The 15,434-nt window shown below is 48.5% G+C and overlaps 1 protein-coding gene across 5 annotated transcripts in view; it reads right to left on the bottom strand.

Moving 5' to 3' along the window:
• Positions 1-7,944, bottom strand: part of SLC7A7 (solute carrier family 7 member 7) — a 38,548-nt gene extending 30,604 nt beyond the window's left edge. The window contains exons 1-2 of one of the 5 annotated variants that reach the window (XM_037037694.1): positions 7,767-7,944; positions 2,147-2,692 (exon numbers count right to left, since the gene is read on the bottom strand). In XM_037037694.1, coding sequence (XP_036893589.1) covers positions 2,147-2,692; positions 7,767-7,944 — 724 coding nt within the window. Of the gene's footprint in view, positions 1-2,146; positions 2,693-2,828; positions 2,973-3,365; positions 3,497-3,636; positions 3,942-4,035; positions 4,153-7,766 lie in introns of those variants that run through there. The other 4 variants (XM_037037697.1, XM_037037695.1, XM_037037696.1 and 1 more) reach the window with 4 other exon arrangements.
• Positions 7,945-15,434: the final 7,490 nt, after the last annotated feature.

Below are 15,434 nucleotides of genomic sequence, written 5' to 3'. Positions count from 1 at the left end.
ATTGTGCTGTCTGTGACATCTTCCTGAGCTCTCCTCCCCATAAGAAGAAAGTTGTCCCACTTGCTCCTATGGTGCCTTCATTAACCACACCTATTATCTTGCATAACAATTATTTGTTACTGTGTATGTGTTTCCCCCCGGGATACTTCTTGGCTTTCTCCTGAATGGTTATAGTTAAACAGAGATATTACTGCAGGTTGTATATGGGCAGAGTGTCCTCAGAGGTCTCAACATCTGACTTGTCCTGGGTGCTCATTAAATAATAGCTGAAGGAAGAAACTCATGAATGAATCATATGTCCCTAAATTCTTACAATCTTCGTTGTCCTTTGGAACCTTCTCCCAGATCTCCATGTGCCTCTGAAGTTATTAGAGATAGAAAGAAGTCCTATAAGCAGTGAAGAGATATAGTAATTTTAAATATATAATTATTAACATGGTACATTTGAGCCATGATTTATGGTTTTCACTGAATCTGATTTCATTCTTGCAGTAACCTGGAAGTAAATAGTCACTGCACCTTGCCAAAGGTCATGGAGTTATTGAGCCCAGACTCAAATACAAGTCTGGGGCAGTTTTCACTCTACCAGAGTTGTCTGAAATATATACCATGAATCTATGCAGCACAAAACTCTGTATTCTATTCACTGGGGAGCTCTGCAAACTAATGATAATCGTGGCTACTTTGCATGTACCCACACAAGGGTACATGTGCATTTATATGTACATGGGTGTACAAGAGTTTGAGCCCATCTCTATTCCCAAATTAGAAACAGCAAATTAAAAAAGGGTGACCGGGCCCTGGCTGGTGTAGCTCAGTGGATTGAGCGTGGGCTGGGAACCAAAGGGTCACAGGTTCGATTCCCAGTCAGGGCACATGCCTGGGTTGCAGGCCAGGTCCCCAGTTGGGGCTGTGTGAGAGGCAACCATACACTGATGTTTCTCTCCCTCTCTTTCTCCCTCCCTTCTCCTCTCTAAAAATAAATAAATAAAATCTTTAAAATAAAATAATTTTAAAAAATAAAAATAAAAAATAAAAAAGGGTGACCAATGGAGATGGGCACAGTGCCAGAATCAAGGAATGACAACTGTCAGAGATGACATAGACCAAATCCAGAAAACAACGAAACCCGATGAACTGAAGTCAGGCCAACAGTCTGAGGCCACTGAGGAAGCCAACATTCATCACCACCCCGCTGGCCTGGGAAGGCCCCATAATCATACAAGAGTTGAGATGTGCAGTGGTAACCCCAGGTCACCAAAGGAAATGTCAAGTTATTAAGAGAAGCAGATATAGCATTGGTTTTAAAGAGATTTCAACAAAGATGGTTAAAATGAGACAATTCTGTCATTTAAAGGGATGCAGATGTCTTAGAAATTTTACTTAGATGGAATAAACCTTGCCCTACACAAAATACATGACTATACCTACATCTGAGGGGATCCCAGTTAGTTTCACCAGTAAGTCAACCTACCAGATTATCTATAACAGTGTTAAGAATCTAGCCAAGCCCTGCCCCGTGTGGTTCAGTTGGTTGAGTGTCATCCTGCAAACTGAAAGGTCATGGGTTCAATTCCCACTCAGGGCACATGCCTAGGTTTTGGGTTCAGTCTCCTGGGGCACATACAAAAAGGCAACCAATTGGTGTTCCTCTCTAACATTGATGTTTCTCTCTCACATCAATGTTTCTCTCCCTGTCTTTCTCTCTCCCTTCCCCCTCTCTAAAAAATAAAATAAAATAAAAATAAAACATAGATCCGTAAATAGAAAAGAATGTCATTGATAAATTCTAGGGGGAAAGCAAACTATAGCATTATATATGGACTATGATCCCATTTTTATAAACCATAGAACAAAACTACATCTCTTGAAGAAGCAAAAAGAAAATGAGAAAGGGCGCACAAACTGCTAATGATGCTTACCATGGGAGGTTGGTAAAAGGTAAATCAGTGGGTTTTTTCACACTTTGGTACTGTTCAAATTTTCACACAAAGCATACATTAATTTTTAATAAAATAAAAGCATTTGTAGGGGCATGCATTTCCTACAAATGCATTTCCATCTACCTCTTACCAGCCGACTAGACTCACACCCAGGCCCCTACCCTGGCGCTCCACCCAGCACCTCCTGCCCCAGCCCTACTTACAGATGCAGGCAGCAGCCAGCAGGCGGCCAGCAGCATAGGGGGTGAAGCAGCTCGGGAAGATGGGCTGCACCATGTAGTTGGCAAAGGTGATGGCAATGATGGCCTGGCTGGTAGGCTCAATGATGAGGAGAGAGGTCCAGAGTCGGATGAAGGCAAGCAGTCCCCCAAAGGCCTCAAGGATGTAGGCGTAGCTGGCCCCAGACTTCTTAATGGTGGTGCCCAGTTCCGCATAACAAAGGGCCCCAAAGACGGAGAAGAGGCCCCCAACAGCCCAGATGACCAGGGAGAGGCCAAAGGAGGCACTGTACATGAGAACACCCTTGGGAGACACGAAGATGCCGGAGCCAATCATGTTGCCCACAATTAGGCACACGCCATTCAGCAGCGAGATCTCCTTCTTCAGCTTCACCTGCTCGGGCCCTGGGCAGGCCTCCTCTGCCAAAGGAGAGGCCTCCCCCATGTGCTGGGAGGCCACTTCGTACTTAACGCCGTCAACCATGGTGGAGGAGGACAGGAAAGACTTCACCAGCTTCCTGGCATTGCCCTCTAAGGAAGAATGATGAAGATAATATATATCAGGTAGTCGCCAGTACCACAGTACACTCCCCCAGAGGGACCAGTATGGGCAATCCGCCCTCCACCACGGCTGAGACCTCTCTCTTGCCTCCCACCCCCCATTAACCTCTTCTCCTGCTGGCTGACTCATCAAAACAACCCCAACTTGAATTTTTAAGGAAAGGTAGCCATCACCCAGAGAGGAAGGATCTGTCCCTCACCATGCTGAGACTGGTGCTGCCTATGTGATTCACAAAATTGAAAACTGAAACTTGGTTCTGCCTGGGCCTGCTGTGATAAGAGACAGGAATCAGGGCAATCATCTGGCAGTTCCCAGGTGTAGCCAAAATAATTTGAGCCAGCGTTTTTCAGCCTTACCCCAAAAAGGTATGGCCCTGGCCAGTGTGGCTCAGTTGGTTGGCATGTTGTCCCATAACCCAAAAGGTCATAGGTGCAATTCCCTGTCAGTGTACATGCCTAGGCTGTGGGTTCAATTACCAGCTGGGGCGCATAGGAGAAGCAGCCAACTGAGGTTTCTCTCTCACATCAATATTTCTCTCCCTCTCTCTCTACCTCCATTTCCCTCACTCTAAAATCAATAAGCATGTCCTCAGGTAAGGATAAAAATAATAAAAAGTGTGTCTTCCCTCCAATTCAGGCTCACCTGTCACCTGTGTCACCTGCCACATGAGGAACCAACCTTGCACTTCCCTCACATCGGCAAATAGTCTGTGGGGTCTCCTCACAGCACTGCTCTTTTCTCCCAAGGATTCTAGCTCTGGCGAACCTAAAGGCTTCAGCAATTTCTTGCTGGAAACCCACAACCATCGCCCTACTTAGGTGAAGTGCTCAACCCTAGCAAAGCCCCAGCGACCTCACCCCATCCTGAAGACAGACTATTTTCCTCTTTTCCTTGCTTTTCTTTTCCAAGATACCTTTCCCAGTCCCTAGTATTCCAGATCCTCTGCCACCAAATCCCTCACATCGGCATAGTTGCATCACCCAAATAGTAGGAATGAGAGAAGGGTGATCCCAATGGATAGTCCAAGCTAAAGATGATTGGAGTCAGCTGGTGACCGCTCCCCACCCAGGAGCTGCTGCTGGAGATACAGCACAGAAAGCCAAAGCCAGGAAACAGCTGAAGTGGGGCAGCTGATGACGGCCCCCGCAGAGCAGGAGACAGCTGAGAGAAAAACGTGCAAGGCTGGCGGAGCAAGTGGAGAGGTACTAGGGCTAGAGAGACGGGGGAGCTGAAGTGGACACTGCGCGGCAGCAGAGAGGGGTGGGTCATGCGGGGGGGTAGGCTGAAGGAGAGAGTGGAAAGCGCTCACTACCTGGCTAAAGGCGCGAGCAGGTTCCTGCAGCAGCAGCAGCAACGCCAGTGGAAGTCAGGAGCTGTGCTCTGACCACTCCTTCTCAGCCAGCAGTGAAAGGGATGGCTGGGCAAGGGCCTATGGATTTAAGTCAAATCGAGAAGTCAAGGAGGGTTGAGGGCGGGAGAGAAGAGTATGAAGCAATTGTGTCTGGGTCCAAGGTTCACTGGCCCCTCAGCTCTGCAAAAAGGGCAACTGGGAGCTCTGGGCTCAGCACTTTCTACGATAAGAAGACACTCCCTCAGGAACCTCCTTTGACAGGAATCAGAAGAAAGGACTGTCAGCTGGGCGCAGCTCTGAAGCCCTGAGGAAACTGTCTCCTCGAAAATCGGCCCTGATGAGGACAGGGCTGGCTGAGAAACACTGCACAGCCCTAACTCCTAGTCCTCCAGCCCCCACCCTAGCCCACTTCTTTGTTCCAAACCAGAAAGGTTGCACAACGTGACACAAGTCTCAAACTGAGATTAGAGGAAGTGTGAGCACAGTCCCTGTACCTTGTGATTAGATCAGCTGTCCCCAAAGTAGAACATTTCACACTTTCCTACACAGAGTGAGGGGTGGCTGCCCCTGAACTTGGGCCATTACCCCAAGGCTGAGCCTCAAGCTACTTCCAAGGAAACAAAGTCAAGAAATTATACTCAAGCCTCTGGCTGCATTCACCCCACCCTCCCTCTTGTGCCCTTTCATCCTTAAGAAAATATACCAGGATCTTTGGGTAAGCATAACTCTTACAAACATCTTCCCCAAATACAAGTTTAGTCCAATCTCCTAAAAATATTAGGGGAACTAGGATTTCACTGAGCTACTTTGAACATACAGGCACGTAACAAAAGGAAAAAGTTAAGTATTTTTTGGAAATCATAGATTATTCTACCTTTATAGTCCGCTTAAATTGGATATTTTGGGTCTCTTTGACCAAAAGAAATACATTCTATCCATTCTGAAATCCAACTATCTGTTCTTTTTCACAACTTTTTAAAAACAGCCTCTGTGGTCACTCAACAGCCAGAGAATGAACATCTAAAAATCCCAGAGGTGATTATCTTTGCCCTACTCCCTCTCATCCCAGCCCCTGAAACTTTTCTTTAAACCAGAGAAGGATCCAGATGTTAGCCTCCCCAGACATCATGCTTCTCCCAAGTCACCCTCACAAATGTCTGAAATCTGCGGATAAAAAGGGGGTTCTATGGAGAGTAACTTCAAAGGGTGATTTAATTATAAATTCCTAACTGAGCAGGTTATGATGGGTCATCATGCCCCAGGCATATAACTTCTTTACTAAAAGGCTTATATTTGACTTAAGCAAGCCCTGTTCACTGTTTCTGTACATCTAGGTTAACACGCCTTTGAAATGCCCCCATCCTTCTAGTATATGACTGAGACAGAATAGTAAGAAGGTAGGAAAATTCCTTGGCAAGTGGAACAGGGAAACTGAGACAGACAGCTGAACAAACTGGCCAAGCAATTGACAGCCAGATACAGAAGTTCACCTCCCTAGAGATGACATCTAGGCCTCAATTGTGTTTCGGCTCCAGGCCCAGAAAAGCAGCAAAACCAGGTGGGCAACACCAGGATCAACTTCAATGACTAATGACCCTGTCCTGGCACTGACCAATCAGTGGAGACCACAACCCTAAAAGAGCACACCTGGAGAATGGATGAATATCCGCTGAAACCCTCCCCTGACACCTCCCCGGAGATTCCCACCCACAAGAGAGAGATAAAAGCCTCAAGACAAAGGACCCAGCTCGCTCCGCTTCTGGGGAGCAGCCTGCAGCCATCCTCTTTCCCCTCTTCTTCTGCCACAGGCACGAGTCTCCTAAACTCGTAAGGGTCCCCACAAGATCTACAACCAGGGAGCAATGGGCAGCAGCAGCTGACCCCAGGCTAACCCCCTGAACGTGTCCCCAAGAGCCCCTTTTCTGTGACTTCCCAGTGAGCTCAGACAGCCCAGCACTTTACTGAGCACTTACTGGAGCCAGACACACTGCTAGGCACCTAAATGCCCTACCTCATTTAATCCTCCCTGCAGCCCCTTGAGGCAGGCACTAAGTCCCATGCCAGGGTGCCAGACTAGTGAAGGCAGGCTAGCCAAGGGAGCCCACACTCTTAACAGGCACTGCACTACCTCCCCAACATCCCTACCCCCTCCTATCTGCCCAGCCTCTAGACCTTCTTCAGACAAGAAAACAGATCAGATGGCTTCCTAAGGATTTCCCTGGGAGAGGGTGTGATTAGATTAAAAAGAAAGCCTCCGCCGTCCTTCAGCCGGAAGCCTAGACCCTCCAACGAAGCCCATCCACCTCTTTCCTGGCCGGTCCTCCCCTTTCTCATCTCTTTGCAGGCAAATACAAGCCCTCTTGGCAGCATTGCAACTGTTAGGGTGCCCTCTTATAAAGCAAACAAGGCGCATGGAAATACATCATCGTGCCTGCCCTTTTAAGGCCCAATTCATTGGCACCAAGGGGTGGGCATGTGTCCTAATGGGACATTAAGAAAAGAAGAAGAAATGAAGGAGGGACAAAGGAAGGAGAGAGAGCATGAGAGCAATTAGGGAGAGAGGTGTGTTGGGTTTAGTTCCTGCCTAAGTGGTATCTGAAAAGAGAAGTCCTTCTCTTGGAATCTGGAGACAGAAACCCACACTCCAGCAAACAGCACACCCTAGCGGCCTCATCAGGAATGCTCATGGTAGAACCTCCTTCCTAGCCTAGCCTGCACTTGCCCACACAAACTGGGCAGGGGTGGCTGTCCTTCACAGCCTCTTTTGTCAACCACCACCTAGCACCAGCACCATGGGCAGAAAGGCACCGTCTTTGGCAGCTCACATTCCTCCCTGAGACCCTGGCTCACAAGGTAATGCTTCCATCAGTTAGGCAGCCGGGGACTGGCAGGACCTTTCCGAAAGGGCTCTTGCACACCTGGCTTTACAGAATTTTGCAGAGTCTAGAACCCCACGAGACAACGGTGTTCCTGATACCGGCACCCCTTGTCCCGTTCCCCTGTCTGAAGTGCATTCAGGACCTAGGGGAGATTACAGGACAACACACACATCCTACAGCCTGTGGGAGAAGTTTCAGATTCGTGGGCTCAGGGAACGCAGTCAGCAAGGCCCTCAGGACACAGTGCCTGGTGCAGGAGCCAGTGGGGCCCCTTGCCCTAGCTCCACCCATGAATGGCAACAGCAAAATAATACCCTTTCTCCAGAAACCCACACACAGTTCAGGGTCTTGGATCCTCAGTCAAGCTCAGGGAGCTAAACGTGAGCAGCTCATTTCTCCCCCAGAGACCCCTATCCTGCCTTCCTAGCTTCAACTGGCCTGTGCTGCCTCCCCTAACAAGAGAAAGAGAAAACAAATACACCCTGGTACAGCTCGATTGCCCCATCACCCCAAGCTGGAATCTCAGCTCCTCCCTCCCCAGTTCTCCATTTGTTTTTCTATATTCCACTGTGGCTACAACAGTCCAAAAAGGAAAAAAGTGAAACAAGACATTGTTTACTCCTGCGGCCAGGTGTTTCATTAATGTAGGGCTGAGGTCTCTGGGAAGAGGGCTCTGCCTCGGGAGGGTCAGCACTGGGGCCAGGAAACAAGAGGCTCTGAGTCCCCTCCATTCAGTCTGTCTTCAGGACTCTCACTCCATCTTCCTCCTGTACTTCCCCTCTCACCCACTGACCCCCGTCTCCCACCTCTTACCAGTCCCGTGACCTTTGGGCAGGTTCGAGGAGGAGGGGCTACCAGCACACTGGGGGTCTGGGGAGGAAAAGGTGCTGGGAAGGGGCTCCAGGGTATGGCTGGAGCTGCAGCAGCTGTTGACTCTGAGGAGCAGAAAAGGCAGAGGGTAATGGGACCGAAATGAAAAACAGGAAAACATATGTGTGACTCTGGCCGGCTGCAGCAGCGGGGAGGGGCCAGAAGGACGGGCTGGAGCTGGGACCCATAGGACCTCAACGGCTGCCCGCCTCTTGGCTCCTCCTCTTCCCTAGCTCAGCAACCCCTGTTAGCACGCCCCCCCAGTCCCCCAACTTCCTTTTTGCCCTACACTTACTGAAGCTCTCCCGGTGACTTACACCGCCCTCCTCATGCCCTAACTCCTCCCACTAGTTCCATTTCCCCTGAATCTCCCACTCTCATACTATCATCAGCGCTGCCGAAGGCATAGAATCCATGGTTAGGGCAATGGACCTCTGTGGGCCCATCTCCAGAGTCTCAGTGCCGTTTCAGACATAGGGACTTACATAGGGTAAGTCAATACCAAGAAATGTCACCTTGGGGGCGCAGCTGAGCGCATACCTAAACGCTAAGCAAGCCCACTCACAGTCAGGTCCCCAACTGGTTTAGGTGATGCAGTGTTGCCAAGGCCAGCCAAGGGGGCCCAAGCCAGTCTTGGCACAGGGCTAATGAGTTGGCATCACTTCAAACCAGGATTATTTAAATATGTTGAATGTTTATTTAACAAAAGTGGGGGAATACGATTTTCTGAGAATAAAAACTGTTAGCCTCATTATTTCTACTCAAAATTAGAATTTATTACATGAATTCATTACATACAACTTTCTGAAGCAGACAACTTCTTGGTAAGCATATTAAAACATTTAAAATGTGGATATGGCCCTGGCTAGTGTAGCTCAGTGGATTGAGCGCAGGCCTGCGAACCAAAGGTTTGCAGGTTTGATTCCCAGTCAGGGCATATGCCTGGGTTGCAGGCCAGTTCCCAACAGGGGACTCAGGAGAGGCAACCATACATTGATATTTCTCTCCTTCTCTCCTTCTCTTCCCTTCTAAAGATAAATAAATAAAATCTTTAAAAAATGTGGATATGATTTAAATCTCACTCAGGGAGTGGCACTTCACAGTGTAAGGTGCATTCCCAAAATTCTAGCTGTGACTGCTGCCTTTAAGCAACTAAAAGCTGGTCATAGGGCTAAACCATGCAACTCATACCTGTATTTGCACGCTGCAAAATTATTTTGGAGACAAGTGGTCCAGGTAAGCAGTCTTTAAGGATTTCTCAGTGGGTGGGAGCCAACTTACAGGTCACGAAGAAACACAGAAATCAGAGTTCACTGGTACCAAATGTCGGAATTACTCCAAGAATAATTTAGTGCCCTTTGAGACCCAGGCTGCTGCCCAGCTAGTCCACCCCTTAATCCTACTCAGGGGTCAGGTCCAAGCTATAAATGAGGGAAGGACCAGAAGTCTAACACTGCCCCTCAGCTCTGGCCCCTGCTCTCTCACTCCACTCCAGCCAAACCGGCCTCCTTGCTGCTGCCACACGAGCACGCTCCAGGGTAAGAGCTTTGGCTATCGCAGTTCCCTCTGCCTGCAACATTCTTCCCTGAGATGTTAATCCCTACACTCATTCCATTCGGGCTGCGCTTAAACACCAACCTCTCCATTGCTTCACCATGTTTGACTTTTCTGAAACGGCACTCATTACCACGCCAAATTTGGAGTTGCAATCAGCTGCCCCACTAAAATGCAAGCAAGCATCACCAAAGCTTTATTTACCCCTATTCTTAGTAAGGGCACATGCGGACCATAAAGAAACGTTTGCTGGAGGAGTGAATGTACAACGCTGTCCCCCTAGACTGATTTGCCAGCTGGCTGGGCTCTGGGAATGTCCTTGAAGTTGCTTTTCAGATCTACCTATGCAGCTGCAGCCGCTGCTCTGGCTCCTAAGCAAGGAGTCTTTAGAAATACGCGTTCTTTTTCATAGTAATGGGTTTAAAGGAAAGAGAAAGTATAATTTTTAGGTTTATTGGGAGGCCTAGAATAGTCTGAAATGGACTTTTTGTTTTATTAATGGGAAAACAAAAACAAAGAAGCCCCTCATCTAAGGAGCTTTCCCGGATCCGAAAGCTCTCAGGGCTCCGTCTCACCACCACCCAAGCTCAGGGGACACTTCTGGATGCAGCGAGAGCGAAGTGCGACGGTCTCGAAGCGGCTAAAGGGCGGAGGAAAAGGCAGAGGGAGGCGAGCGCTCAGGTTCTCAGCGTGGCACCAGAAACCCTTCAGCGTGAACCCTCCCAGACACAGCTCCCGGCTTACCCCGCCCCCGGCTCTCTCGGCCAGTCCCAGCGACCCTCGCCCCTTAGCCACACCCCTCCGCCCCCGCCTCGCAGGCTCGCCAGTTTTCACCTTTGCCCCTTGCTCCCACTTTCCCCACCCAGCCTTACGGTCCGGGGCCCGGGGCCTTCCCGTCGCTCCCGCCTGCTCTCCTTAGTACCCTGTTTCTCTCGGCCTCTGCGGCCCTAAGGTCTAGCCTTCCCAAACCCTGAACCTGCTTCTCCCCGCCCTCAAAGCCCATCTCAACAGTTCGGTCGCCCTTGCTGTCCGGGTCTGGCTGCGGGGGCCGAACCCGATTGTGCCTTGGGGGACCAGGACCCCGCTCCCCCCAGGGTCCCTTCAGGTCCCTCCCCCTGGCCAAGGAGCTCTCGTCCCTCGAGGGCTCCAGAAAGCGCTAGAGGGGCTCGTGGTAGGTGTAGGCAAAGGTCCGAGAACCCAGAGACCTCGCCACCCGCTCCTCTGCCTTCTCCTGGCTCAGGCACCGCTGCGCTGCTTCTGGGAATGAAAGTGACCGCGGATGCCCTCCGATGCGTCCTCTGCCCCAGGAACGCTCAGCTTCCTCTTCCCTCCCTCCCAATCCAGCTCCAGCTGACGGCCAGACGGAGGTCTGGCCACCCGGCCCGCCTCCAGCTCCGAGACGCTCGGCTGAAATTCGGCAGGACTTAGGACTGCCAAGTCCTGTGGGGGAGGGCAGCCGGAGCAGCGCCCGCTCGGAGCTGGGGGAGGGGTCTCCCGGAAGGGCATCTCCTCCCCCCGAGGTTCTCAACTTCCCGCCCCCTCGAGGGAGCTGTTGCATCATCTTCGAGATCCCAAATTAAGGAAAGTGGTCTCCTCTAGGCCAGAAAGGTGTCGTGAAAGGGGGGCGGCCGCCAGGAGGCAGCACTTAACAAAAAATGTCCTGGTTGAGGGTGCCTGGGAGGCTGGAAGGCACCAAAGCACCTTTCACCTGAAAAGTCTTAGAGGCAGCGTCAGCCCTACAGTAAAGGAATTTCCTGGGCTTGTTTAAAAAAAAGGAGGGGATCTGGAAATGCTTCACCATGTTTTAAAGCTAAAAGATAACTTGTAAATAATATAGTTTCCTTTTGTATACCTTTTGGTCAATCTCCCTTTGGCATTTTATAAAGCCAATGTTATCACTCTGCAGAGATTCACAGAGAGCCGCCGGCCTTCAAGACCAGTCTGGTGGAAGGAAAGCCACAGCTTAAGAGATTTCAAAGTTGTTGGGGGGGGAAAAAACGGTGTAGCCCAAGGTCATATTGATTTAGCAGGGATTTGACAGCCACGGGATAAGAAAAGGAATACGTTACAATAATTATGTATATAATAAGAAAATAATATGCGAAGTAATGCACTGTGTGAGTGGGTGGTTTATAGCCATCGGTGCCCACACTTCTCACTGGAGTGTGATGGTGATTTGATCTTTAGCTGTCCAAAGAAGGAAGATAATGAAGGAATGTGAAATAAGACACTTCCCAAACCTTAGAATTCAGTCACAAGTATGCAAAAAGGGGAAGAGGAAGTAAATGAGATGGCACTGGCAATAGTCAGCCTCACTTATGCTCTCTCCAACATCATCATTAATCATCCCAACGGTTAAGAAAGCACCTAACTTCCCAGAGCAAAGCAGTTGTACAAAAGTTACTGTATACAAATCGGGCAGAAGGATATTTAAATAAACATGTTGGACAAAAAAAAAAAAAACCATGAGTGGATAGCAAAATGTTAAGGCCAGCCCTGGCTGGTGCAGCTCAGTGGATTGAGCACTGGCCTGTGGGATTCCCAATCAGGGCACCTGCCTGGGTTGCAGGCCAGGTCCTCAGTAGGGGGCGTGCGAGAGGCAACCGCACATTGATGTTTTTCTCCCTCTTTATCCTTCCCTTCCCCACTGTCCAAAAATAAATAAAATATTTAAAAGAAATGTTAAAGTCAAATACAGGCCATTATGCCCTTGAGGGGCAGAAGTGTTAAAGAGAGGGGAGACATGCAGCTCAGATTCCTGATGTGTCCCATTGCTCTTAATTCCAGCCTTTGCCAGATAACTCCAGAAGTAGAAAGACATCTAGTTTGGGATGCTAAAAACCACTTTCTGTGGCTTATGAGTCTGATGAAGTCACTGAGGAGGGCTTTCCAAGTGCCAAACCCCTCCCTAGAACATGTTCCATGAGGTCCCTGAGAATGCTGCTGATGTTAGCTGTCAGCAGTAGTGTTCTGTCTCTCTCTCAAAATCCTAACCCGTATTTCCTGCTATTTGCAGCCCATGAATTGTCCCCCTGCCACATCAAAATAACCACGTCAAAGGCTGAACTTGTCTTCTTTCCCAAGACCTTTCTCCTCCCAGATTTCCCGGTTTTCATGGTCAAACTTCCCATCTTGCCCCCAAGTTCTCCAGCTGTAGCTCCTTGACTCCCACAGCTATTAAATTATTACATGTGTTCACTTCTGCAGGTAGAGTTCCTACTGTCCACATTGTCTGTGCACTTTAATGCATGTTCTTTTTTAAAAAAATATTTTATTTATTTATCTTGCGAAGGGAAGGAGAGAGGGAGAGAAATATCAATGTATGGTTGCCTCTGCGGAGGACACACAATGTATCGTGTGTCCCCTGCCGGGAACTGGCCTGCAACCCAGGCATGTGCCCTGACTGGGAATCGAACCTCGATCCTCTGGGTCGCAGGCCCATGCTCAATCCACTGAGCTACACCAGCCAGGGCCATGTTCCTTTTTTTTTAAAGATTTCATTTATTTACTTTTAGAGACAAGGGAAGGAGGGAGAAAGGGAGGGAGAAAAACAGCAATGTGCAAGAGTTACATGGATCAGTTGCTTCTCACACTCCCCCAACCAGGGACCCAACCCACAACCCAGGCATGTGTCTTGACCAGGAATGAAACCAGCAACCTTTGGTTCTCAGGCCAGCCCTCATTCCACTGAGCCACACCAGCCAGGATGCATGTTCCCTTTTTTATGATTATGCAGATCCGTGGTGTCCCCTTCTGTTCCTAGAATAAAGGAATGTTGCTGGTTCAGTTCCACAAACACTGTAAAGATGTAGCACTGGGCCCTGACTAGTGTGGCTCAGTGGGTTGGGAGTCACCTTGCAAACCAAAAAGGCACCACCAGTTCAATTGCCAGGAGGTTGGGGCAAATACCTGAGTTGTGAGCCAGGTTCCTGGTCCCAGTTCGGGGGCTGGAAGAGGCAACTGATTGATGTTTCTCTCCCTTTCTCCCTCCTTTCCCCTCTCTCTAGAACTAAATAAAATCTTTAAAAAAATAAAAAGATATAGCACTGATGGTAGTGTCATCTTCCCTGCCAATCTTGAATGTTGACACTGAGGTTATTTTTCCAACCCTTGGCTTCTACTGCTACTTGATTCCCCAAGTGTAAACTATGGGATTCCAGTTCTGTCTGCCTCAGCTGTGCATCTCAGAACCAGCCAAAGGCACATGCAGCCCAGCTTGAGAAAGGTGTCCCTCAGTGCTTGTTGCAACTGTAAATCCACAGCCACATTTTGGTTCAATTTCTTGATCTTGATCTCTGAAAACTACAAGCAATCTATACAATGATTGCCTCCTGGACTGACTTATCTACTTTACAGGTTTATTATGAAAATTGTATGAAATCATTCATACAGAAGTGTTTTTGGTAAGTGAAAAATGAAGCATATGAATGTAAGATGATAATGGTACTCTATTGTCTTATTTCCCTTGCTTAGTTTTTTGGGTCCATATGTTGGTCTATAGCTAAGTTTTTCTTTTAAAAAATTTTTATTATATTTTTTCCATTACCATTTAACCCCCCTATACTCCCCTCCCCACTGCAATCACTACACTGGTGTCCACATATGAGGCCTTTCTCCCCCATCCCTCCACCCCCTAACTTCTCACCCCCTCCCTGACTACCAACCAAGTTTCTTTTGTTCCCATACCTTCTTCTGGTTCAGTCCTAGCCTCTACTATTCTTATGTTATCAAAATAACTTCTCTTACTTCTTAAACTAGGATCCACCCTTCCCCTCTTTCAAAGCACAGCTCAGAGGCACCTCCTGTGGAAAAACTTCCCAGTCTTGCAGAAGGAAATGATAAACTTCAAACAGGGCATTACACCATACCTTCAGGTTCCCTCTGTCAGCACGTGTTTAAGTGTCTAGCCTAGCACACAGTAATCGGCACTTTTGTAGGAGCTTCACCATTTGTAAGCACTTTCACTTACATTATCATCCTTAACACGTTTGCACAAATGTTACATATTACACCTCTTTTTTAAAAAAGATTTTATTTATTTTTAGAGAGAGGAGAAGGGAGGGAAAAGAGAGAGAGAGAGAAACATCAATATGTGGTTGCCGCTCGTGCACCCCCAACATGGGACCTGGGCCACAACCCAGGCACCTGCCCTGACTGGGAATCAAACCACCAGCCTCGAGGTTTGCAGGCCAGCGCTCAACCCCCGAGCCACACCAGCTATCGCTATTAAGCTTCTTTTTTTAATGAAGAAGTTGAGGACAAATGACTTATTCAAAGGAAGTAAGTGATTAAAAAAAGAAGGAATCACAGTTGTGGATTCACCACTTACTAGTACCTACCTCACAAGGTTGTTGCAAAGATTATATTCGCCAATGGGTGGTGGTAGCTCTTACAAAAATGGAATCAGATCTTAGCTCTGGTACTTCTTCCTCAAGAAAGCCTTGCCAGCCTATTCTAGGTCAAGTTGCCTTATATGCTCACGAGCATCACATACTTCCCTTCCGTATCTCAGCTGTAGTATTACAGTAATGTGTGTGATTATTTGCTGTCTTCTCTCTCTAGACTGGGAGCTCTATCAGACTAATAATGTCTGTCCTGCTCCCCAGAGTCTCCTAGACCTAATACAGTGCTCGTCACATAGCTCTGCAATTTTGTTGGATAAATTAGTGAGAACTGAAACCCAAACTTTCTGATTCTTTAGGTTTGACTCTTAGGCTGGGAAAAATGTTACAGGAATGAGGGAGAAGATAGAATGCGGTGATGTGTGTGTTACTCGGCTGAGATAAAAGATAAATTTCAAAGGACTAGAGACTGCTGCAGGGAACTCGTAGAAACAGCTCAGAACGGTTCAGTTTGGGAGAACAACTCCACCGAGGATGTAACCACCAATGAGAATGCACAGGATGAAATACCGTTCGGGCCCCAAAACCAAGCCGCCGTGTTGTCCCTCTCTTCCGTACAATGACCCAAGATGGCGGGGCCCGTGATTGAAAACCAGATTCAGGATGGCGGCCTCCTGCTTCCCCTGCAGCGTCGCGCGTGTCCCCTGAGGCCACG

This window comes from Sturnira hondurensis, unplaced genomic scaffold (genome assembly GCF_014824575.4).
Source record: "Sturnira hondurensis isolate 20B ecotype Veracruz unplaced genomic scaffold, ASM1482457v3 Scaffold0023357, whole genome shotgun sequence".
NCBI lineage: Eukaryota > Metazoa > Chordata > Mammalia > Chiroptera > Phyllostomidae > Sturnira > Sturnira hondurensis.
This window is presented reverse-complemented; position numbering and strand designations above follow the sequence as displayed.